General features: G+C 31.5%; 3 protein-coding genes across 3 annotated transcripts; 2 read left to right on the top strand and 1 right to left on the bottom strand.

Annotated features, from left to right (window-relative positions):
• The first annotated feature begins 2,896 nt into the window (after positions 1-2,896).
• LOC106410094 (major pollen allergen Ole e 10-like) lies at positions 2,897-3,444 on the top strand. The gene has a single exon (XM_013850590.3). The coding sequence runs from the start codon at positions 2,952-2,954 to the stop codon at positions 3,306-3,308; it is 357 nt and encodes a 118-aa protein (XP_013706044.1). The 5' UTR covers positions 2,897-2,951; the 3' UTR covers positions 3,309-3,444.
• A 349-nt stretch (positions 3,445-3,793) lies between these two features.
• Positions 3,794-8,047, bottom strand: LOC106409234 (probable hexosyltransferase MUCI70). The gene is made up of 4 exons (XM_013849894.3): positions 6,610-8,047; positions 6,304-6,504; positions 5,402-5,965; positions 3,794-4,289 (listed from the first exon to the last, which is right to left on the bottom strand). Exons 1-4 carry the CDS (start codon positions 6,866-6,868, stop codon positions 3,916-3,918), a joined length of 1,398 nt encoding a protein of 465 aa, XP_013705348.2. The 5' UTR covers positions 6,869-8,047; the 3' UTR covers positions 3,794-3,915.
• A 7,101-nt stretch (positions 8,048-15,148) lies between these two features.
• On the top strand, positions 15,149-20,394 carry LOC106411069 (cullin-4). Its single transcript, XM_013851746.3, has 17 exons — positions 15,149-15,503; positions 15,894-16,009; positions 16,073-16,419; positions 16,650-16,830; positions 16,932-17,054; positions 17,136-17,423; positions 17,902-18,027; positions 18,171-18,272; positions 18,376-18,429; positions 18,672-18,778; positions 18,882-18,942; positions 19,021-19,152; positions 19,276-19,413; positions 19,512-19,592; positions 19,670-19,750; positions 19,856-19,936; positions 20,139-20,394. The coding sequence occupies exons 1-17, from the start codon at positions 15,254-15,256 to the stop codon at positions 20,250-20,252; spliced, it is 2,382 nt and encodes a 793-aa protein (XP_013707200.2). The 5' UTR covers positions 15,149-15,253; the 3' UTR covers positions 20,253-20,394.
• The last annotated feature ends 1,825 nt before the right edge of the window (positions 20,395-22,219 follow it).

Below are 22,219 nucleotides of genomic sequence, written 5' to 3'. Positions count from 1 at the left end.
TAACTTCAAGAATATCAAGTAACATGGTTTAATGTGTCTTCTCAGATCATCTAATGAAAGTGTTCTAGCTTTGAACTTATGTAATGTTTTATCTTTTGTGAATTTGACTAAGTTTTCTTGAGAATTCTTCTCCCTTAGTTGTAATAAATTTGATTAATTTTTTTTGTTATTGTGTTTTGCTATTGAAGTTGTATCAATAACTTCAATTATGTCAAGTAATTTTGGCAAGATAATGTCGTGGAAACTGAACATATTTACCAAACTTTTTCATTACTATCTCTTTAAATTTACAAAAGAAAATTACAACTAAAGGAGTACACATGCAAATCACAAAACATACCACAAACAAAACTATTATAGATTATTCCTCTGCAAAGACAAGCTTAGACTCCACTTGATATGGAAGAAGACCCCGTCAGAAGACTTCCTGGAAGTCGTCTGGAATACTTCTTTGAAGTCGTCTCGAAGACTTCCTAGAAGTCGCCTTGAAGACTTCTTTGAAGTCGTCTGGAAGACTTCTTTGAAGTCGTCTGGAAGACTTCTTTGAAGTCGTCTGGAAGACTTCCCTGGAAGTCTTCTAGCACATTATATTTTAGAAGACTTCCCATAGGTCTTCCAAAGTCTGATCCAGATCTGAAAAACATGTATATCAAACCCAGATCTGTAAAACCTTCATATCATATCAAAAAACGTTCAAATGGCTTAAAAACAGAGAAAATGAGTGGAAAATTAGATAGACATACTTTTATATAATACACAAAGTACATATCTAAGTGGAAGATGAGAACCATCTGATTCAAACCTGCAGCAAAAAGATAGATTAGTGAGAAAGACATGAGACAAAAATGAAAAATTCATATAAAGTTTAGTGTTTTCAAGTCAAAGAGATTAGAGTGGGTTTGGAAAGTTTTAGTTTGGGAAAAAAGTATGAATTTTATGTAACAGGAGGTTACCAAATGAAGAAAAATCAACATAAGAACTTACCAAAACGCTCAGATCTATTATGAAAGGGAGACATGAGAGAAGATTCTGTCAGAAGACTTCCTGGAAGTCGTCTGGAAGACTTCCTGGAAGTCGTCTAGCCCAGAAGTCTTCCAGATCTGAAAAACCTGCATATTCATATCCAGATTTGAAAAACCTATATCTCCAAAAACGTTTAAATGACTTAAAAACAGAGAAAATGAGTGGAATATTAGATAGATCTACCTTTATAGAACACACAAAAATACATATCTAAAATTAATAAATCTACCTTTAAATGAGTGGAAGATGAGAACTATGTGATGAAAAACCTGCAAAACAAGATAAACTAGCGAGAAAGACATGAGACAAAAACAATAAATTGATATAAAGTTTGGTGTTTATAAGTTTAAAGAGACTAGAGAGAGGTTAAAGAGTTTTAGAATGAGGAACATACTATTTTTGTTGAAGCCATTTGAGAGGAGGAGAGAGAATGTGTAAAAAAAAATTTATATATGCAGACAAAAATTCCAATAAGGTTAAATATTTTCGATCAGAAAACTTACTAGACGACTTACTTGTAAGTCGCCCAGAAGACTTCAATATTTTTAGCAGAAAACTAAAATATTTTTAGCGGGAGTTAGAAGACTTCCCAGACGACTTACATGTTAGTCGTCTAGATCCTAAACATAACCCCTAAACTAAATTAACTAACTAAACACTTCATAAAATCAAATTAAACTTAAAAAGTGTTTACTATACACAGAAATAATCACATGTAGATAAAAATTTAATTTTTCGAAAAAACATTTAAGCTTTCCAAAATCTAACTCTAAGAATACATACAATACTACAACATATGTTGCCAAACTCTAGACCAAAGAATATCATGATTCACTACTTTCACTCATCTATGTTGAAAACAATTCAATTTTATTATATATTAATTTATATCACTTAAAACTGTTTATAATTACATGATTTTAATTTTTCGCTTATCAAAATATTTTTTACAAGATTTATAAATTATTTTTAAGATCAACTATACCAGACGACTTCCGTGGACGTCGTCCAGAAGACTTAACAGAATCTCAAAAGACTCAGAAGACTTAGCGGAGATATATTCGTAAAAATGAATTATGGTTTTTTGTTTGGTCACAAGGGATTGACTGTAATTTCACAAGGCTTTTGGGTTACTTTTGTATTTGATTCAAGTTTGAGTATACTTTTGCAATCAAAATCAAGTTCTGAGTCATATTTGGTAAATCCCCCAATATTCATTATTGTTGATTTAAAATATTTATTAGATATGAATTGGTATAAATAATTTCTTAGTATTCTTGCAAATGATATATTAATCATTATAAATGATTTTGAACTTACGTAAATAATTTATAAACACGTTTTATAGCTAATATAATGAAATATATACGAATATTGGGATTTATGTAGGAAAATTAAGCTATTTTAACACTGATTTGTAATAGGAAAACAAATCTATTATATTAGCTTTTATTAGTTATATTTTAAATGAATATATATAATATTATATGGATTTTTTGGCAATAATAATAAATGGCTCTAGAATTGCCTTTTTAAAACATAACTAAAATAAATAAAATATAAAATCATCAATCAATGAAATTATAACAATTTCTTTAAATTTTACCTTGGATTTACACTTTAGCAAAAGTTACTTTAGCGACTTTTCAATTAATATATAGGAAAATTGAGGTTACAACTTTTTAAAATATCTTCAAATAATATATAGGGGATAAGATAAAGGTAAGAATGTAAATATCTTATTCAACTCTATTAAATTATCTTTGATAAATTTTAGATTTTGGTCAACAAAAAAAAAAGAGTTATTTCTTTTTGACAATACATTAATACATGTGCAGATTGGTGTGGTTATATATATGTACAAGTAAAACCACATAGATATACAATACATACCAATTTCATATAATTTCAATTACCATTTACAAACAATGACAAAAGTTTATTCATTGTTATTAGTCATTTTCATAATTTTATCGGTCATTGCGGTGCATCACTTTCCTGTAGCATCCTCTAAACAATGGTGCATAGCAAATTCGACGGAGACAGATGCAGAACTACTATTAAATATATATTTAGGGTGCGAACATAAATTCGTCAATTGTAAACCAATCTACCCTGGTGGATCTTGTTTCGACCCTGATACTCTCATTAGCCATGCGTCATTTGTGATGAATGCTTTTTTCCAACTCCATAATCGCACCAAAGAATATTGTGGTTACAACAATACTGGCATAATCACTAGCACTGACCCAAGTTATGGTTCATGTGTGTATTATGTATCTTAGAAATATAAAATTGGTTTTAATAATTGATCCCTAGAAATCTTTGCGGTATGTGACCAACATAATTATGTAATGTTGCAATATGTGATCAAAATTAATATAATTTAATAAAATAAAATAAAATAAGGATGATTTCGTATTTTCTATGTTCCAAAAAATATATTATCAAAACGCACCTTACGACTTGGAGGTTACTGCTTTTGGTCGGATGCATAGTCTCACCGGGTCACCGGTCTCAAGAGCAAAGAGCTTTTCATATGTTTTTTGTTGATGATCAAGACCCGACGAAAATCACATTTGCTGGTCCGTCGGGACTGTCACGTTCTTTTCCCGTCGCTGTTTTCGCCGAAGAGAAATGATTTGACAACGGTGTACGTTGAACTTTTTATTTTTCTACGTTAGCTGAAAATCATCTCATGTAATAACGTTTGTATGATTACTTCTGATTTCATATTTAGTCAATCTACAATGACTTAGCGGGTCGAAAATCATAATATTGACTAGAACTATTTTAAAATGTTAGTAATGAAGAAAAAACCTGAACGTTGAACCTATAGTAGTGAAAATAAATATTAACAACTTAAAATACTAGCTCAATAGAAAAAAGTAATCAATGGTGATCATCCCACATCTCCATGAGATAACTCTTACAACTACTACCGTTGAGAGACCAAGATCCATAATCTAACCATCTTCGTTTCTTCTGTATTATCCGTAACGATTTTTGTTTCTGTTCTTCTTCTTGTTCCTCGTACGAAGATGTCTCAATCTTCTTGAGATTGTGTCTGTATTCAACAACTATTTGTTCAAAAACTTCAACCTCAAACATGTTCATTTTCACCATTGGGTTTACGTGATCCCTCACAAACGCAAAGGCCAACTGGTCTCTCGGGTTAAACGCTTCTAACTCGTTGAACATGCAGCACGAGAATAGGTCGCTTCTTATTCCGTGTTTTCTCAGTATCAACGCACTGTCTGGTACATCTACAATGTGAACATCAAGGCAAATTGTAAAATCGCTGATCAGTAAATTTAATATGACAAATCTGTTTTTATAAGAACGTGGAGATCCAATAAATATAAAACTTGTAGAGATAATAATATTATCATTCATATATAAGAAAAGGGAAATATGCTTAGTCCAGTTCATTTTAATGACATATAAGATTTGATCCAAAAAAAGAAGAGATATAAATATATCTTGGATCGACAAAAACCATAGAACGACTTGCGTTTTGGGACCCTCACTTCTATCTCTATCTCATATTCGTATTGATGTTGTTACATGGGACCACGTCGTGATTCTTTGATTGCAACTATGATTATATTTTTTTTTTCTAAAGGAATATGTCCAAGTTTCCAACAAACAAACAAATATAATTTACAGCTAGAACTTAAGCAAGAACACATATTTGTTATCCATTTTAATCTAAATTTTGTTGTTGTTTGTAACCGTATTATCTTATTATATTCCACAGTGTCTATAATGACCTACATAATAGTATTAATAATTCTCGATTACTAAAAGATCAAGTTATCTCTACAACTTGAATCATTGAAAGTATGGTTTTGATGATTACCCGTGACTCCATTTTTGAAAAGCCACAAGTAAAAAGAGCATAACCTAACCGACTAAAAGCCAATCTTCATGCATAAGACATGACTCTTTAGCCTTTATTGCCAAGTAATATATTAGAGTAGACACCAACATTCTAGACAAAGAAAGGTATCTGTATTTCTAAAGATGATTACCATAAGATCGTGTTTCAAAAAAAAAAGATTACCTTAAGATCATTAAGACACTTAAGAGCCCTATAACTATATATCATACATAAATCAACAGTAGGCCAAATATTATTATTATATATAAATTATCAAAATATATATGTGAAAGAAAATCACTGATTTGAAAGATAATATTTAATTTTTAATATGATCTTCGATTTGTAAAGTAAACTAATAAAATAAGTCACTGGGTTTTAATGAAAAGCAACTTAATAAAAAACAAAACTAATATCTCATTTATTTTACATTAAAGAGGTTTTAAAGCTTGTTCGTTATGATAGACTTACTACTACTAGTGAAGATTTTATTACCTGTGGGATATGGCATTTTATGAGAATTCCAAGGCTTCAAACCATGCTCACAATAAGTCTCCATCTGCATCCTTAGCCCATCGATATCTCCCCATTTATTCCACCTCGCCGTAGCCATAGCCTCCTCCATCGTATTTACAAAAAAAGGATGCTTAGATATCGCCATATCAACATCAGGCACTACTACCAAAGAATGAATTAGAAGAAGCGGATCGATCATGAGCTGGATTTTGGCGTCAATCCAAATACTGAACTGTGAGTTTGGAAACAGTCTATGTATAAGATACTTTGGTATAACACCGTTCATAGCCGGATTGAGGTATAAATTTTCGGATTTTGAGATTTTGATGATTCTCCATACGCCGACTCTGTAATCTCTTGGATTGTTTTTAGGGATGACATTGTGGTGAAAGAGAGAGTTTAGTGTTTTGTCGTCAATGAACATATAGAAACAAACGGTTTCTAGGGTTTTAACTCCAAGTCCGACTGGTTGTCTGATTTTGTCATGGTCGTTAAAAATGGCTGATGCAACTACTAGTCCACATTTCTCCATCTCAGCTCTATCTACCAAAACATATATAGAAAATAGTTAAATAACACATAAATTATAGATAAAATTTAATCTATTAATAACCAAGAGATGTTATTGAGCTATATTAACCCTTTAGGCTCTCAAATGTGACAACAAATACGGATATGATTACAAACATCTAAAATGCATGCTTAAAATTGTTATATATATATAATAATAATAATACAAACAACCATAATTTATGATCCTGTTTTTCTCCAGTTTACTCGGTGTTTTGAGTTTTGACTAAGATAACTGATTTATTCATAAACATGTTACTGGTTCAACCGGTTAATCAATATCTGGTTTAGTTAGAAGGATAATATCTCACCGGAGTCGCTGACTGGAAAGTCTCTAAAGAAACCACATGGAACTTCAACGTCATTGTCCGAATGATTGAAATAAGAAAATCTCTTCTGGGTACTGAAGTTTCCACCGAAAGTTTCGCTATTTCCATTAATGTATCTCAACTTCTCCGACGATGATGAGTCGCTGCATATGCTCTGTATCTCATTCAACACTGTCCAGTAATCTGATTCACATAAAACAACAAACACAATGTCCAAATAAAAACATTAAATACCCATCTTAGAGAAAACAAAAGCGCATTTTAATGATTTTAAAAAAAGTTAATAACCTGAGAAGAAAACAGGGGAAGAGCAAGAAGATCTGTGGGTGGGAAGAGCGTATTTGTGTTCACCGTAAGAAGAAGGATAAGAGAAGATATTTGTTTGGATCGGATCGAAAGGTGAATATCGAAAGACGCATTGGTTTCTTGAGAGAGAGACGTAGAGGAACAGAGAAAGTGTGGTGAAGAAGTAGAGAAGTGAGAAACAGAGGAGCTTTGATCGGACATAGAGAGGCGGAGACGCGGTGATTCTGATGAATTTTCCCATCTGAAGGAAAGATTTATGGTTTATTCATCATTCTTGAGAATTGGTGTTGATGATGGAGAAGGAGGAAAGGGGAGGAGGATCTTTCATTTAAGTTTGTGCTGATGAACTAACTGGAAGTTAGAAACTTTAGCAGCTTTTTATGGTGAAACGTTACTTAACAAAATATTTTGTTATTTTATAAAGGCCGAAAATCTTTTATAAATTAAATTAAAATCCTTGTTTCTATATTTTGCATACGGTTTCTATAATTTATGATGTGCATTTTGGAAAGAAGAGATTACAAAAACAAATATGGAAAGATGAGATTTTCAGATTAGTTTTTTTTTTCTTTCATGCCGGCTAAAAATTTCATTTACCACTTGTCAATGTACATTGTTTTCCAGAAATTCTGGACATTGGTGATAGATTTTCGAAATAGTTATTACATTTAATAGTTGCTACTAATTTATTTATATTTATAATAGTTATAAAATTACAGAAATAGAAAATTATATTTTAACCTTTTTTTATAATTAGATTTGGATTTCTATTTTTCAAAAAAAAAAATCTTCTTTTTATACTTTAGTTTAATTTATCTAAGAATGTTTTTTATTTTATTTTTATTTTTATTTTTTTGAGGATATCTATATATATTGTGTTTTTCCTAGCGAGTTATTAATTATAGTGGACAAACCATAAAGAAATCTCCAAATTACTATCTACTCCAAATGAATCAAAATAGGTACCATGATACTTTGGTGAAAAAAATAAAGCAATTGTACTCCATACACCCCAAAGATACCCTATTTGCAATACATATCCTAAATTCCTCCATTTTTCTTCCCCCCATCACTACCATTTTTCCCCATTTGTATGGTATCCCACTCTTATAAGTATATTGAGTTAATTAGCTCAAAAAAATATCTAAACTTGATTATTGAACTATTTATATTGTGATGGTTTGATTAAAGATGATGTATTTCTAAACTTGAAAATTTCAACTTCTACTAATCCTGCAATTACAAAACTTACAGCTAACTCTTCAATTATGTGAAACTTCAAACTTATATCCACTATATATTAATTGATGATCATTTAAAAAGTTGTAACCTTAAGTTTGTACTAATTAAAAAAAGATCATGTTTATGTGTCACTTAATTAAGATGACAATTTAACTTACGTGACAGCTTAATAATTAATTGAAAAAATATTAGTCCAAATCCAGTTATTAGGGAACATTATATTAACCCAAAATATAAGAAACGTGTATTATTTCCTTAAATAAAAGCTACGGAATTACCTAATATGATTAGCATATATACTGGCAATTAATGACTATGAATAATAAAGATTTGATAACAATTTTTGCATCTTTCCTCATTTTTGTTTAATTTTAAATTATTAAAAAACAAAAAATCACATTAATCGTATAATAAAAAATCGATTTTTTTCTTATATGTTATATTTTGAATTTTTAAAAATGACTTTAAATTACAAAAATGAGGAAACCTTATATGTTATATTTGAATTTTTTTAAACGACTTTAAATTAAAAAATAAGAAAACCTCATATGTTATATTTTTTATATGTTATATTTTTTCTTATATGTTATATTTTGAATTTTTTAAAAAGACTTTAAATTACAAAAATGTAAGTTTTGCTTAAAGATACGACTAAAAATATTAAAATGATAAATATCAATTTGATGGTTGATCTGAAATATTTCAAAACCATATAGAAGATAAAAGTCAAAATAAATTCAATTGTGGAAACAGTACTGTTCACTTTTTCCAAGAACGTGTTCGGTGTAAAAAAATTAAAGTTTTTGTGTCATAATTTGTTTAATGTTCAATCCGATCAACTCATGATATATTAATTATAGGTTAGTTCGACCATTTTTAATAAAAATTGATCCGGTCCATAGGAAAGAAATTATATAATAACAACAAAAACACATTTTATATGTATAAATAAAATAATCAAATATAAAAAAAAATTATCGAAAATATATACAAATAAACTTTTATCCTAGTTTTCTTATTATTTCATAACGAATCATATTTATGCAAGAGTAGAAGGTGATGATTTGGTTATTAAATCCCCTATATATTAATTGAGAAGCATTTGAAAAATTAGAACTTTAATTTTGTATTAATTAAAAAAAACCTCAAATCCTAGGTGGCACTCTAAATGCCTTCTAAATTCCATTTCAAAGAATTCTAGAGCATCTAATATAAAGTATAGTTTAATCTAATGGTGTCACATTATTCCATAATTATATAACACTAGAGAACATTATATTAACCTAAAATATATGAAGTGTGTATTCTTTCCTTAAATAAAAGCTACGGAATTACCTAATATGATTTACATATATACGAGAATTAAAGATTATGAATAATAAAGATTTGATAAAAATTTTGCATCCTTCTTCATTTTTGTTTAAATTTATATTATTAAAAAAACTTAAACAATCACATTAACCATATAATAAAAAAATTAGATTTTTTCTTATATGTTATATTTTGAATTTTTTAAAATGACTTTAAATTACAAAAATGAGGAAACCTTTATATGTTATAAAATTTTTTTTAAACGACTTTAAAATACAAAAAATGAGGACACCTTATATGTTATATTTTTCTTATATGTTAGAATTTTCTTATATGTTATATTTTGATTTTTTTTAAAACGACTTTAAATTAAAAAAAATGTAAGTTTTCCTTAAGTATACGACTAAAAACATTAAAATGACATAAATCAATTCGATGGTTGATTTGAAAGCTTTCAAAACCATATGGAAGATAAAAGTCAAAATAATTCAACTGTGAAAACAATACTGTTCACTTTTTTCAAGAATGTGTTCGCTGGAAAAAATAAGGTTTTTATGTCATAATTTGTTTAATGTCCACTAGAGAACATTATATTAACCTAAATATAAGAAGTGTGTATTCTTTCCTTAAATAAAAGCTACATAATTACCTAATATGATTTACATATATATGACAATTAATGATTGTGAATAATAAAGATTTGATAACAATTTTTTCATCCTTCTTCATTTTTGTTTAATTTTATATTATTAAAAAATAAACAATCACATTAACCATATAATAAAAAATTAGATTTTTTCTTATATGTTATATTTTGAATTTTTTAAAATGACTTTAAATTACAAAAATGAGGAAACCTTATATGTAATTTTTTTTTAAAAACGACTTTAAGAAACAAAAATGAGGACACCTTATATGTTAGATTTTTTCTTATATGTTATATTTTGAATTTTTTAAAACAAATTTAAATTACAAAAATGTAAGTTTTCCTTATGTATATGACTAAAAACATTAAAATGACATGTATCAGTTCGATGGTTGATTTGAAAGCTTTCAAAACCATATGTAAGTTAAAAGTCAAATTAATTCAACTGTGAAAACAATACTATTCACTTTTTCAAAATTGTGTTCGAGGAAAAAAATAAGGTTTTTATGTCATAATTTGTTTAATGTCCACTAGAGAACATTATATTAACCTAAAATATAAGAAGTGTGTATTCGTTTCCTAAATAAAAGCTACGAAATTACCAAATATGATTTACATATATATGGCAATTAATGATTATGAATAATAAAGATTTGATAACAATTTTTGCATCCTTCTTCATTTTGTTTAATATTATATTATTAAAAAAATAAACAATCACATTAACCATATAATAAAAAATTAGATTTTTTCTTATATGTTATATTTTGAATTTTTTAAAATAACTTTAAATTACAAAAATAAGGAAACCTTATATGTTATTGTTTTTTCAAAAACGATTTTAAAATACAAAAATGAGGACACCTTATATGTTAGATTTTTCTTATATGTTAGATTTTTTCTTAGATGTTATATTTTGAATTTTTTAAAACGACTTTAAATTACAAAAATGTAAGTTTTTCTAAAGTATACGACTAAAAACATTAAAATGACATGTATCAATTCGATGGTTGATTTGAAAGTTTTCAAAACCATATGGAAGATAAAAGTCAGAATAATTCAACTGTGAAAACAACTGTTCACTTTTTTCAAGAATGTGTTCGATGGAAAAAAATAAAGTTTTTATGTCATAATTTGTTTAATGTCCAATCCGATCAACCCATGATGTATTAATTATAGTTTTGTTCTATTATTTTTAATAAAAATTGATCCGATCCATCGGAAAGAAATTATATAATAACAACAAAAAATATTTTATATATATAAATAAAATGATCACATATATAAAGAAATTATCGATAATATATACAAATAAACTCACTCTGCGCAAAACGCAGGTCTTATCCTAGTTTATGAATAAAATGGTATAAATATCAAAAATAAGTAAAAACTTTAAATTAGTTTCTTACGCTGGTGATTTTAGGACCAGTCTACACCGTTTAATATATCTTTTATTGAACGGTTTATTCGGATGTCTATGAAAATTTTCCAATAAAGATGCAGAAAATATTATACCGGTTTAACATATATTATAACTTGAAACATCAACAAGAATTTGTTAGTTGGTAAGCTTTTCTTTTAATATCCCAGAGTTTTCTGTAATTTTAAGTGTTCTATTTCAAAATTTTAATTCATAATATTTCTGGTGTTAGATTTTTGGTGTTAGATTTTTACAAAAACCTAATGCTAAGAAAAAAGCCTGTTACACAAAGAGATACAATGTAAGTTAATAACTAATTAATTTTATAATTGTTACACAAATTATTGATTTCATTAGTATATGAACTTGCAAGTTATTTGTGGGTTTTCCAAAATCCAAAAACCCCAGAATAATTAATCAAAGTATAAAATTACAGTCGTACAAAACATACCAATCATAATTAACACCAAACCTAAACAAAATTATAATTCTAAAACAATGTGTATTACTGTATCTTTTACTCTAAAATGGTTTGACACCAAAATGGAGTTGAGTTTTACTCCAAAATCTTACTCTATATTTTATTCCAAAAAAGAATATTCTAAAATAGTTCCACTTTTATTTAATTAATAATTGTTAGCAATACTTTATACTTATAAAAATTACCAATTAACCTCAACTATTTTATGTTTACAAAACTTTCATAATAATATAATTTATTTAAATTAAACATTTAATATTTAAAATTATAATAATCATAAATATATATGATAGCATATTTTGGTTCTATAATGAATATTAGAATATTTTTCACAAATGGTCAACTAATGCATTTTATAATGAATAATGAGTTTCTTTATTTTTGACTTTCCTAAATCGAGCAAGAAAATTTTAAAATCGGTCATTTTTATTGTTCGGACAATACTTCACCGATATAGGCGGTTTCAGAAAGGATTTACTGGATTATTAAATCACTTTTTAATTTTTATATATTTTTATGTTTAGTTTTGGTATTTTTTATTAGTTTATACATCATTAGTTTTTTTTATCAAATATTACTTAAAATATTATTAAATATTCTCTTATGGAAATCATATTTTCATGTTATTGTACTATTTTTAAATATTAAAGTATTAAATAAAAATGAGGAAAAAAGTATGAAATAAAAATATTTAATATTTAAAGACTATTCTATAAATAAATAAAATTCAACTCCAAAATGGAGGAATGAGTAAGATTACTCCATAAATGGATGGAGTAACCCTACCTATTACTCCATTTTAGAGTTGGAAATGAAGTGGGGTTGAAACATATTTTACTTCAAAATGATGTTTGGAGTATAAATAGAGTAGGGTTCGTAATGCGGGAATATGACGTGGGCTTGCCGTGATTTATGAATGTAGTGTTTCAAAAAAAAAAAGTAGGGTTGACGATGCCAAAATCTGAAAGTTTTGCAAAATCAAGTAGTTAAAACATCGCAACTTAACAATTCACAAATAAGAATTTTAACTAAGAAACATAAAATTATACAAAAAAAGTTAAAATAAATAGTGATAAATGTTACTCCCTCCGTTTTGTTTTATATTTGACGCTTTAGGATTGTGCACATAGATTAAGAAACATTTAATTTTCTAAGCAAAAACATCATTAATTGTTTACCTAACTACAATTTAACCAATAATAAAATAGAAATTATAATACCATTGGTCATCTAGCATTAATTAGTAATAAATTTTATAAAGAAAATTGAAAACGTCAAATAATTTGGAACAAAATAATTCTTCTAGAACGTCAAATATAAAAAAACGGAGGGAGTATATTTTAATTTTTGGTAAATATTTACATCCGCATCCGCGTTCGTAGACGGAAAGTTTATTTAGTTCAAAATATGTCTCAAAAATACTATTATTCGAAAATAGAACGATTTCTCATGTTACTACACTATCGAAAGAATTGCAGCAGCCGTTGAGTGGACACAAAACAATGCCCTAACTCCAAAGCCTCCACCACCGATCAGACGAAACCAAAGCTCTCTATCGGACCTCCTTCCACAACGATCATGTGCAACACAACACACAAAGAAAGCGGGACTAGGCTGGATCTTCAGAGACTTGCTTCTCACGGAGGTGAATTGCGGATTGTCTTTTCAGGAGCACATATCGTATGCGCTCTTCGCCGAAGATCTGGTAATTAGAGCGTGCCTAATACACGCTATTTCACTCGGCTACACCAATATTTGGATTCGTTCAGACTTTCAAGAGATCGTCAACTTGATCAACTCGAAGCAAAGACTGTCGGAGCTCTTCGAAACCCTAGCAGACATTGCTTCTTTATTCCTATACTTTATCTTTTATCGTTTTTTTAATATTTCACGGACTGTTAATGGGCCAGCAGATCTGCTAGTCAAACAATCATTAGCCTCTGGACCTAATGGGCTTTGTATGTAAGAATCCAAGTTTATGGTTTAAAGAATTACTGTTGCACCAAAAAAAATTGATCTCGAACTAAATTTGATTGGACATCCAAACGTCGTCATAATTTTGAATACGAATATACTTAACAACTTAACAATATTATTTAATTATTTTCTATAGTTCTGTAAATTAAAACATGCTATAAATTTGTTTAACAAAATATCTCCATTTTCTTGGTCTAATATTAGTAAATTTCGGGTAGGTCCGAGAGAGGAGTTGATTACTCTCTAGGTCACTTTTTGACTTATCTTTACAATCAGAGTCACTTTTTACATGTGAGACATTTTGTTGTGGGACATCAATAAACTGTGGACAATTTGCTCTTAATAGACATTTGATGTGTGGATGGATGATGTGTGGACGGGTGATGCGTGGACATAGATGCGTGGACGGAGATGAATGTAAAAATTTCAGAAGTTTCATCATAGCAAACTCTACAATAGCTGAGCTTAATGACACAACCCCAACAACAATGTTTGTGTGTGGACAGGAAATAAGATTTTGATTATGTTGTTGATATGGACACTAACATAACCATGAATAAAGAACATGAGAGATCTCATGAATTTGTGGATAAGAAATTGAATCTTGATGTGGTGGATAGAGTAGTAACTCAAACATAAACATTAAACATTGATTAAAAAAAATGTAACATATTGAAAGACTATGATATGGATGTCAATGTGTCCACAATATCAAGGATGAACAAATTAATAACTTCAAACTAATTACGACCACATACATGTCTAGGAAAAAAAACAAGCTTGAGTGATGAAAACAAAGCTAAACAAACCAAAAAGTTAAAACGAGTCAGCTCCTCCTCCAAAACCATCGACCAAAACGAGTCAGCTCCTCTTCCCGGTGAGCCACACCATTGATTTCGAGCTCAACATCGTCGTGGATGAGCTCGGTGAAGTTGCGGTGGTTCGAGCTCGTCACAATCCTCCACCATGAGATATGTAGTATGCTAAATTTTGAATTTTAATCATAATTTTAGTCATCCACAAATAGCCGTTCATATTTACCTATCCATGCTTACCCATCGACGCTATCTTCCCACACTCATCCACATGTATCTTTCCATGCTTATATTCTACATATAATTAATCCACGGTCTTCAAACATCCACATATCACTCGTCCATAACACAATCATTGAATACGTGTACAAGTAGATATTTTAAAATATAACAAAAAAATATATCAAAGTGGATATCAAATTATAGAGAATAAAAAATATAATTTAATATATCAATAAAATTTGTTATATGTATTTTTAATTTAAAAATAAGGAAAACCAAAATATTAAGAAGTACATTAAATAATAATAAAAAAACATATTTTCTCTTTCCTTTAAAAAAAAATTAATTTTCTTGTCATTAATGACAAATATGTATATTTTCTCAAGTGCCTGATGAAAAAAAAATTCCCGAGAGAGCGCAGAGTGTGTTAATTTTTTTTTTCTTTGAAAGGGTTAACAGGGACATGTCCGCTCCTTCTTCTACTTCTTGATTTCACCTCTCCCTAACTTTTCATGTCTCTTCCAACCAAACGCTCTACTTGCTCCGCCGCTTCTTCTGCCTCTACCGACTCTTCTTTCTCTTCCCCGCCGATGAAGAAGGCCAAAAACGGCCTCCACGCCCCTTCCTCTCAGCCTAACGCCTCCGACAAGGCTGTCTTCTCCATGGAGGAAGATCCAGCTCCCTCCGCCGCCGCTAATCTCTCTCGGAAGAAGGCCACACTCCCTCAGCCCACTAAGAAGCTCGTCATCAAGCTCAATAAAGGTTTCGATTCTTGATCGTAGTCGGATGATGTTTATCGATTAAGCTTAGGATTCTGTTTGGATATTGACTGGAAATGACTCTCTGTACGCTTAATTGAGATCTCTTAGCTTAGGCTTCTGGATTTTTTAGGGTTTCATATGCAATTGAATTGTGGCGGAGTTCATTGTTGATTGTTGATCCTGATATCGATGATGAGTAGTTAGGGTTTTTGTATCTCTTTGTGTAACGATTTGTATTCACAATCTATCACTCTCTCTTCCTTCTCATGAAGGTTGGTATGCCATTGAAGAGCATTTCCTTATTATTCATCACTGGTTTAGCAATTGTGAGGATGTGCATAAACACCATTTTCATAATTCGAGTTTTTTCTTGGAATGTGTAAATGTGAAGCCAAACCAAGTCTACCTACAAACTTTGAAGATACTACCTGGGAAAATCTCCAGTCTGCTATCAGAGCTATATTCCTTAAACAGCCCTTTCCTTTTGACCTCGAGAGGCTTTACCAGGTAAATTTTCTACCTTTCTTTGTTGTGGTGATAATGTCTTTACTGATGAAATTGGTTTGTCAGGCTGTTGGTGACCTTTGCTTGCATAAGCTGGAAGGAAAGCTTTACGAACGGATTGAGAAGGAGTGTGAAGAACACATCTCTGCAGCTTTAGAATCTTTAGTTGGCCAAGACACCGATCTGTCTGTTTTCTTGTCGCTCGTTGAGAAATGCTGGCAAGATTTCTGTGACCAGATGTTGATGATTCGTAGTATTGCCTTGTCTCTGGATAGGAAGTATGTGATACAACATACAAATGTACGTTCATTGTGGGAGATGGGCCTGCAGCTTTTTCGGAAACATCTTTCTCTGTCCCCTGATGTTGAGCAGCGGACAGTTACTGCTCTCTTAAGAATGATTGGAAGGGAAAGGTAATTTTTTAGTAACTCCGGTCTTTCAATAACATGAGAAGCAAGGTTTATTGGTCTTCATAAAGCCTCCTCTTACGTTGGTTGTCTTGCTTCTGAGTGAATCATTGGAAGTTTTGAATGATGTATGAACTTTATTCCTCCTGTCTAGATGTGATAGTTAGTTGTAGGTAAAAATTTAAGACAAATGAGCACTATTATAAGTCCTTTCTTGTATGACACTGATTGTGCAGGTTGGCCGAAGCTGTTAATAGAACACTACTAAGCCATCTCTTAAAGATGTTTACTGCACTGGGAATATATGCGGAAAGCTTTGAGAAGCAGTTCCTTGAATGCACTTCTGAGTTTTATGCTGCTGAAGGAATGAAATACATGCAGCAGTATGACGTTCCCGAGTACCTGAAGCATGTCGAGGTGCCTTGCATGAATTCATATAGTTTCTCCTTATGATAAGCTGCCGCAGAGGTTATTAGTTGATATTGTCTCTCTGAGGTTTCTACTGGTGATTGGTGCAGGGAAGGTTGCATGAAGAGAATGAAAGATGCATACTGTATATAGATGCATCAACCAGGAAACCATTGATATCAGCTGTTGAAAAGCAACTTCTCGAGCGTCATATACATGCTGTCCTTGATAAGGTTTAGTTCCTGTCATTCTTGCGTATATTAGCAACCTTTTTTGTTTTCTCTACGCTTATTCTATCTCTGAATATTTTCCAGGGTTTCACACCGTTGATGGATGGGCGTCGTACCGAGGACCTCCAGAGGATGTACACCCTGTTTTCTAGAGTCAATGCACTTGAGTCTCTGAGGCAGGCCCTAAGTTCCTACATTCGGAAAACTGGGCAGAAGATTGTTATGGATGAAGAGAAAGATAAAGACATGGTACAATCACTATTGGACTTCAAGGCTTCTCTTGACATAGTATGGGAAGAGAGTTTTTACAAGAATGAATCATTTGGCAACACCATCAAAGATTCGTTTGAGCATCTGATAAATCTTCGCCAGGTATTGATTAAAGACTAATCTTTTGCTAACAATTTTACTTTCATTTAAAAGCTACATAGTGATTATTGTGGAAATGTCAACTCTAAAATAAAATGCTGCAATTTGTGAAACTTAGCTAGTAGTCTAGAGATTCTTAATGCAGTTTACGTACTGTATTACTATAAAAAAATCTAAGCCATTTTTGGGCACTGGGTAATAAATATCGTTTCGGTATCGTGTTTCTTTTTTGGTGCTGGACCCAGTTACAGTAATGTTGTTTACTTGTTGCTAGTACCACTTCGATGCCAAATACTCTTGACCAATTTTATCCAGTCCTAGCTCAAGCGTTGAGCAATGATTTTCTTATGTATATATCAGGAATCATCATGACAAAAATTCACATTAGCATTCTGCTCATTAGTAATTCACCATATTAAATCTATAAGTTTGCACGTTAGTATGTGCTCCATTTAATGTATCCTCCTGATCTATTTTGCAGAATCGTCCAGCTGAACTTATCGCCAAATTTTTGGACGAGAAGCTCCGTGCTGGGAATAAGGGTACTTCTGAAGAAGAATTGGAGAGTATCCTTGAAAAAGTCTTGGTTTTGTTCAGATTTATTCAGGTTATCTCTGATTTCTTACAACTAGTACTTTGTTTGTCTCTGTTTCATTACTGCATTCACGCCAGTGCATGGTCTGACAACCAGCTATTTGACCATCTAGACTGAGTTTTGGCTAAATAATCTGTATTTTTTTATGATCGAAGGGTAAAGATGTGTTCGAAGCATTTTATAAAAAGGATCTTGCAAAGAGACTTCTGTTGGGAAAGAGCGCTTCAATTGATGCTGAGAAATCAATGATCTCTAAGGTAACAAATGGACATAAGAGACTCATGTAACCTTGGTTATCTCTTTCTCACTAAATTTTTGGTAAGTTCTTACCCACTGATGCAACCTTGTTGACACCTACAGCTTAAGACCGAATGTGGCAGCCAGTTTACAAACAAGCTCGAAGGAATGTTCAAGGTCCTTTTTCTTTCTCCTTCTCTATTTTTTGCATAAGATGTGGGTCTTTTAAGTTTTTCTATAGAAACATAAGGATTCTTTTTTATCATCTTACTTTCTGGAGCGTTATGCTTAAAAATATATCCTAGTATGCCAGACATTATTGTTGGATGTTCTTGCAACATTCCAACTTTAAGGAACCTGTGTGTATGTACAACAACTATAATGAGCTTGTATTCTTTGCTTCTTTGAAATTTCTCCAGGATATTGAATTGTCAAAGGAAATCAACGAGTCATTCAAACAGTCGTCTCAGGCGAGGACAAAACTGCCATCAGGAATTGAGATGAGTGTCCACGTTTTAACAACAGGGTATGTGCTAGTGCTAGTGCTATTGTATCAAATTGATCCAGGATTATACCGGATAGCATGACACAACTGTAAACTTCTTTAACCTCCCATGCATATGATGCAGGTACTGGCCAACATATCCGCATATGGATGTTAAACTTCCTCATGAATTAAATGTCTATCAGGTTTCACCGAAGTTCCGATATCATTTTCGTTTGCACCATGTTTTTTTCTTCTTCTAATTAATGTGTGTTGTTTCGTAGGATATCTTCAAAGAGTTTTATTTGAGCAAGTACAGTGGAAGGAGGTTAATGTGGCAAAATTCCTTAGGTCACTGTGTTTTGAAGGCAGATTTCTCCAAAGGTAAAAAGGAGCTTGCTGTTTCCCTGTTTCAGGTCAGTCAGATTTTCTCTTCTTTTTTTTTCTTTCTTTTCAAGCTTTTCCTGTCATTCATTTTGACTTTTATTCGTGAGTGCAAATCCATTGCTTAGAAGATGTGTTGTCTTTGATTGTCTCAGGCTGTTGTGCTGATGTTATTCAACGATGCAATGAAACTTAGCTTTGAAGACATTAAAGATTCCACTGGCATAGAGGACAAGGAACTGAGAAGGACTCTGCAGTCGCTTGCTTGCGGGAAAGTTCGTGTCCTGCAGAAGGTTTGGCTGAAAATCTGGACTCTGTTAAACTCGCCTTTCTACTAATGCCGAAGCTAATGAGACTCCATATTGATGCGTCTTTATGAATGTTGTTGCAGTATCCAAAGGGAAGAGACGTACAAGACGGGGATGAATTTGATTTTAATGACACCTTTACAGCTCCTCTCTATCGCATTAAGGTACACCAATCTTTTCTTCTCGTTTCCTTTATGGCATATATATAATAAACCAAATTGCTATTTTTTTGTGGGTGCAGGTGAATGCAATCCAGATGAAAGAGACAGTAGAAGAGAACACGAGTACAACAGAAAGAGTATTCCAGGATCGACAATACCAGGTTTGATTTCTTCTCTCCTGTTTCGATTTACCATACTGTTTCTTCTTAGAATGAGAGAAGATTTTTGACATAAATGACTTTCCCCATCGCATCTTTCGTTAACAGATTGATGCAGCCATTATTCGAATAATGAAGACGAGAAAAGTTTTGAGCCATACTCTTCTAATCACCGAACTCTTCCAACAGGTAACCTTGTTCATCTCTTTCCTCATGATATCAAAGCAGGTAACCTTGTTCATCTCTTTCCTCATGATATCAAAGTGTTGAGCCGTGCTCTTCTTATCAGTACCGTTGTAAATGTAATAACACAGTATGGGTTGTTTTGTGATTTTGCAGCTCACCGTTGTAAATGTAATAACACAGTATGGGTTGTTTTGTGATTTTGCAGCTCAAGTTCCCAATAAAACCGGCTGATCTGAAGAAGAGGATCGAAAGCCTGATCGATCGAGAGTACTTAGAGAGGGACAAGAGCAACCCTCAGATATACAATTATCTTGCTTAGAATATCTCTCTGTTGAACGCCTTTTACAACGTTTTTTTTTTCTTCTCTGTATATATATATTCACAAACAATGGCCGACATTGCATTGCATTACATTACATTACATTACAGCAAAAGAAATTTCGGAGTTTCCGACATAACCACTATAAGTTTTTATACATCAACATAAACTAAACGAGAAGAGATAGGGCCGTTCGTTTCGCCATCTGTCATCTTCATCCGGATGATATATTTGTACGATCTATTCAGATAATCCATTCAGATTTTTGGGACTGTTTGCTTGCTCATCGAGATGGTTCATCTAGATGAATCATCTAAATGAATTTTATGTTTGTTTTTTTATTTTCATTTTCATCCAAATGAGTTTAGTAAACAAATTACTAAAATACCTTTTGTCTTGATTTAATTATATGTTAAAATTTACTACAATAATAACTTCTAATAAAAAAAAATTGATAAACATGTATTTGAAAAAAAAACTTTAAAGTTTCAAACTAAAAAAGTATTAATAATAAACTGACTGTAACTTCGGTTTTGGCGGAAAACGATTTTTTTGGTTTTGACAGAAAACGAGATTTTTCGATTTTGACGGGAAAATGAGGTTTTTCGATTTTAGCGGGAAAATACAATTTTTGGTTTCGGCGAGAAAAATGATTTTTGCGGTTTTGCCGGGAAAACGAGATTTTTTGGTTTTGGTGGAAAAATACCTTTTGTGGTTTTGACGGAAAATCACGTTTTGCGGTTTTGGCGAGAAAACGCGTTTTTGCGGTTTTGGCAGGAAAGCGAGATTTTCGGTTTTGGCAGGAAAACAAAATTTTCGGTTTTGGCGGGAAAACAAGATTTTTCGGTTTTGGCAGGAAAAGGACAATTTTCGGTTTTGGCGAGTAGACACGTTTTACGATTTTGGCGGGAAAATGCGTTTTTGCGTTTTTGGCGTGAAAACACATTTTTGTAGTTTTGGCATGAAAACACATTTTTGGGTTTCGCGGAAAATGCGTTTTGGCGGGAAAATATGGTTTATCGTGTTTCGCGGAAAATGTGTTTTGGCGGGAAAATATGTTATTGCGGTTTTTACGAGAATCAGTTTTGGCGGGAAATGCATTTTGATGAGAAAACGCATTTTCGGTTTTTGGCGGGAAAACATGTTTCGGCGGGAAAACACGTTTTGTGGTTTTGGCGGAAAAATGTGTTTTGGGGTTTTGGCGTGAAAACGCGTTTTTGTGATTTTGGCATGAAAACACGTTTTTGCGGAAAAACATGTTTTTGCAATTTTGGCGGGATAACACGTTTTTGCAATTTTGTGCGGAAATGCATTTTTAGGGTTTTGGCGTGAAAAATTCGATTTTAGGTTTTTGCGGGAAAATGCGTTTTGTGGTTTTGTCATTTTTCGTGTGTGACAAAATGATATTATGTTTATGTTTGTAATTTGTGAATTACACCAGGGGCATAATAGACATTATACCATATTGAATGAATCATCTCTATCCAAATGGTCCAAATTGGATCAGTTAGAATTTTAAAATTAAGCCTAAATTTTCGAAAGTCATCCGGATGATCCATCTGGATGAGTTGCACTTTTGGTGCCTAAACAAATAAAACTTTTATCTCCATCTAGATGGCTTATCCGGATGGAGAAACGAACAGAATCATAATCAGATACATAATCGAGTTAAGTCCAGTGTCTCTATATATGACTCTGGTCGGAAACTATGCTGTGGGAAAAAATGATGAAGACCAATAAGCTGGCATAAATTTCTATATGGTTAGCAACTAAAAAACAAAGTTGAAGGTTTTAGTCCAGCACTAGCGTGGTCTACATACGAGTCACCTTTTCATTTAATGGATCTCAAGATTTCACGCTAGCGTATTTTATTTAGTCTTACCGACACCAATACCCCCTGATTAAAGAGATACTGAACTGTGTCGGAGTTGTGAATATAAAATCTCCACTATGAGATTGATTGGAAA

Source organism: Brassica napus, chromosome C7, assembly GCF_020379485.1.
Source record: "Brassica napus cultivar Da-Ae chromosome C7, Da-Ae, whole genome shotgun sequence".
NCBI lineage: Eukaryota > Viridiplantae > Streptophyta > Magnoliopsida > Brassicales > Brassicaceae > Brassica > Brassica napus.
The sequence above is the reverse complement of the archived record's forward strand: the minus strand, read 5'-3'. Positions and strand labels throughout refer to the sequence as shown.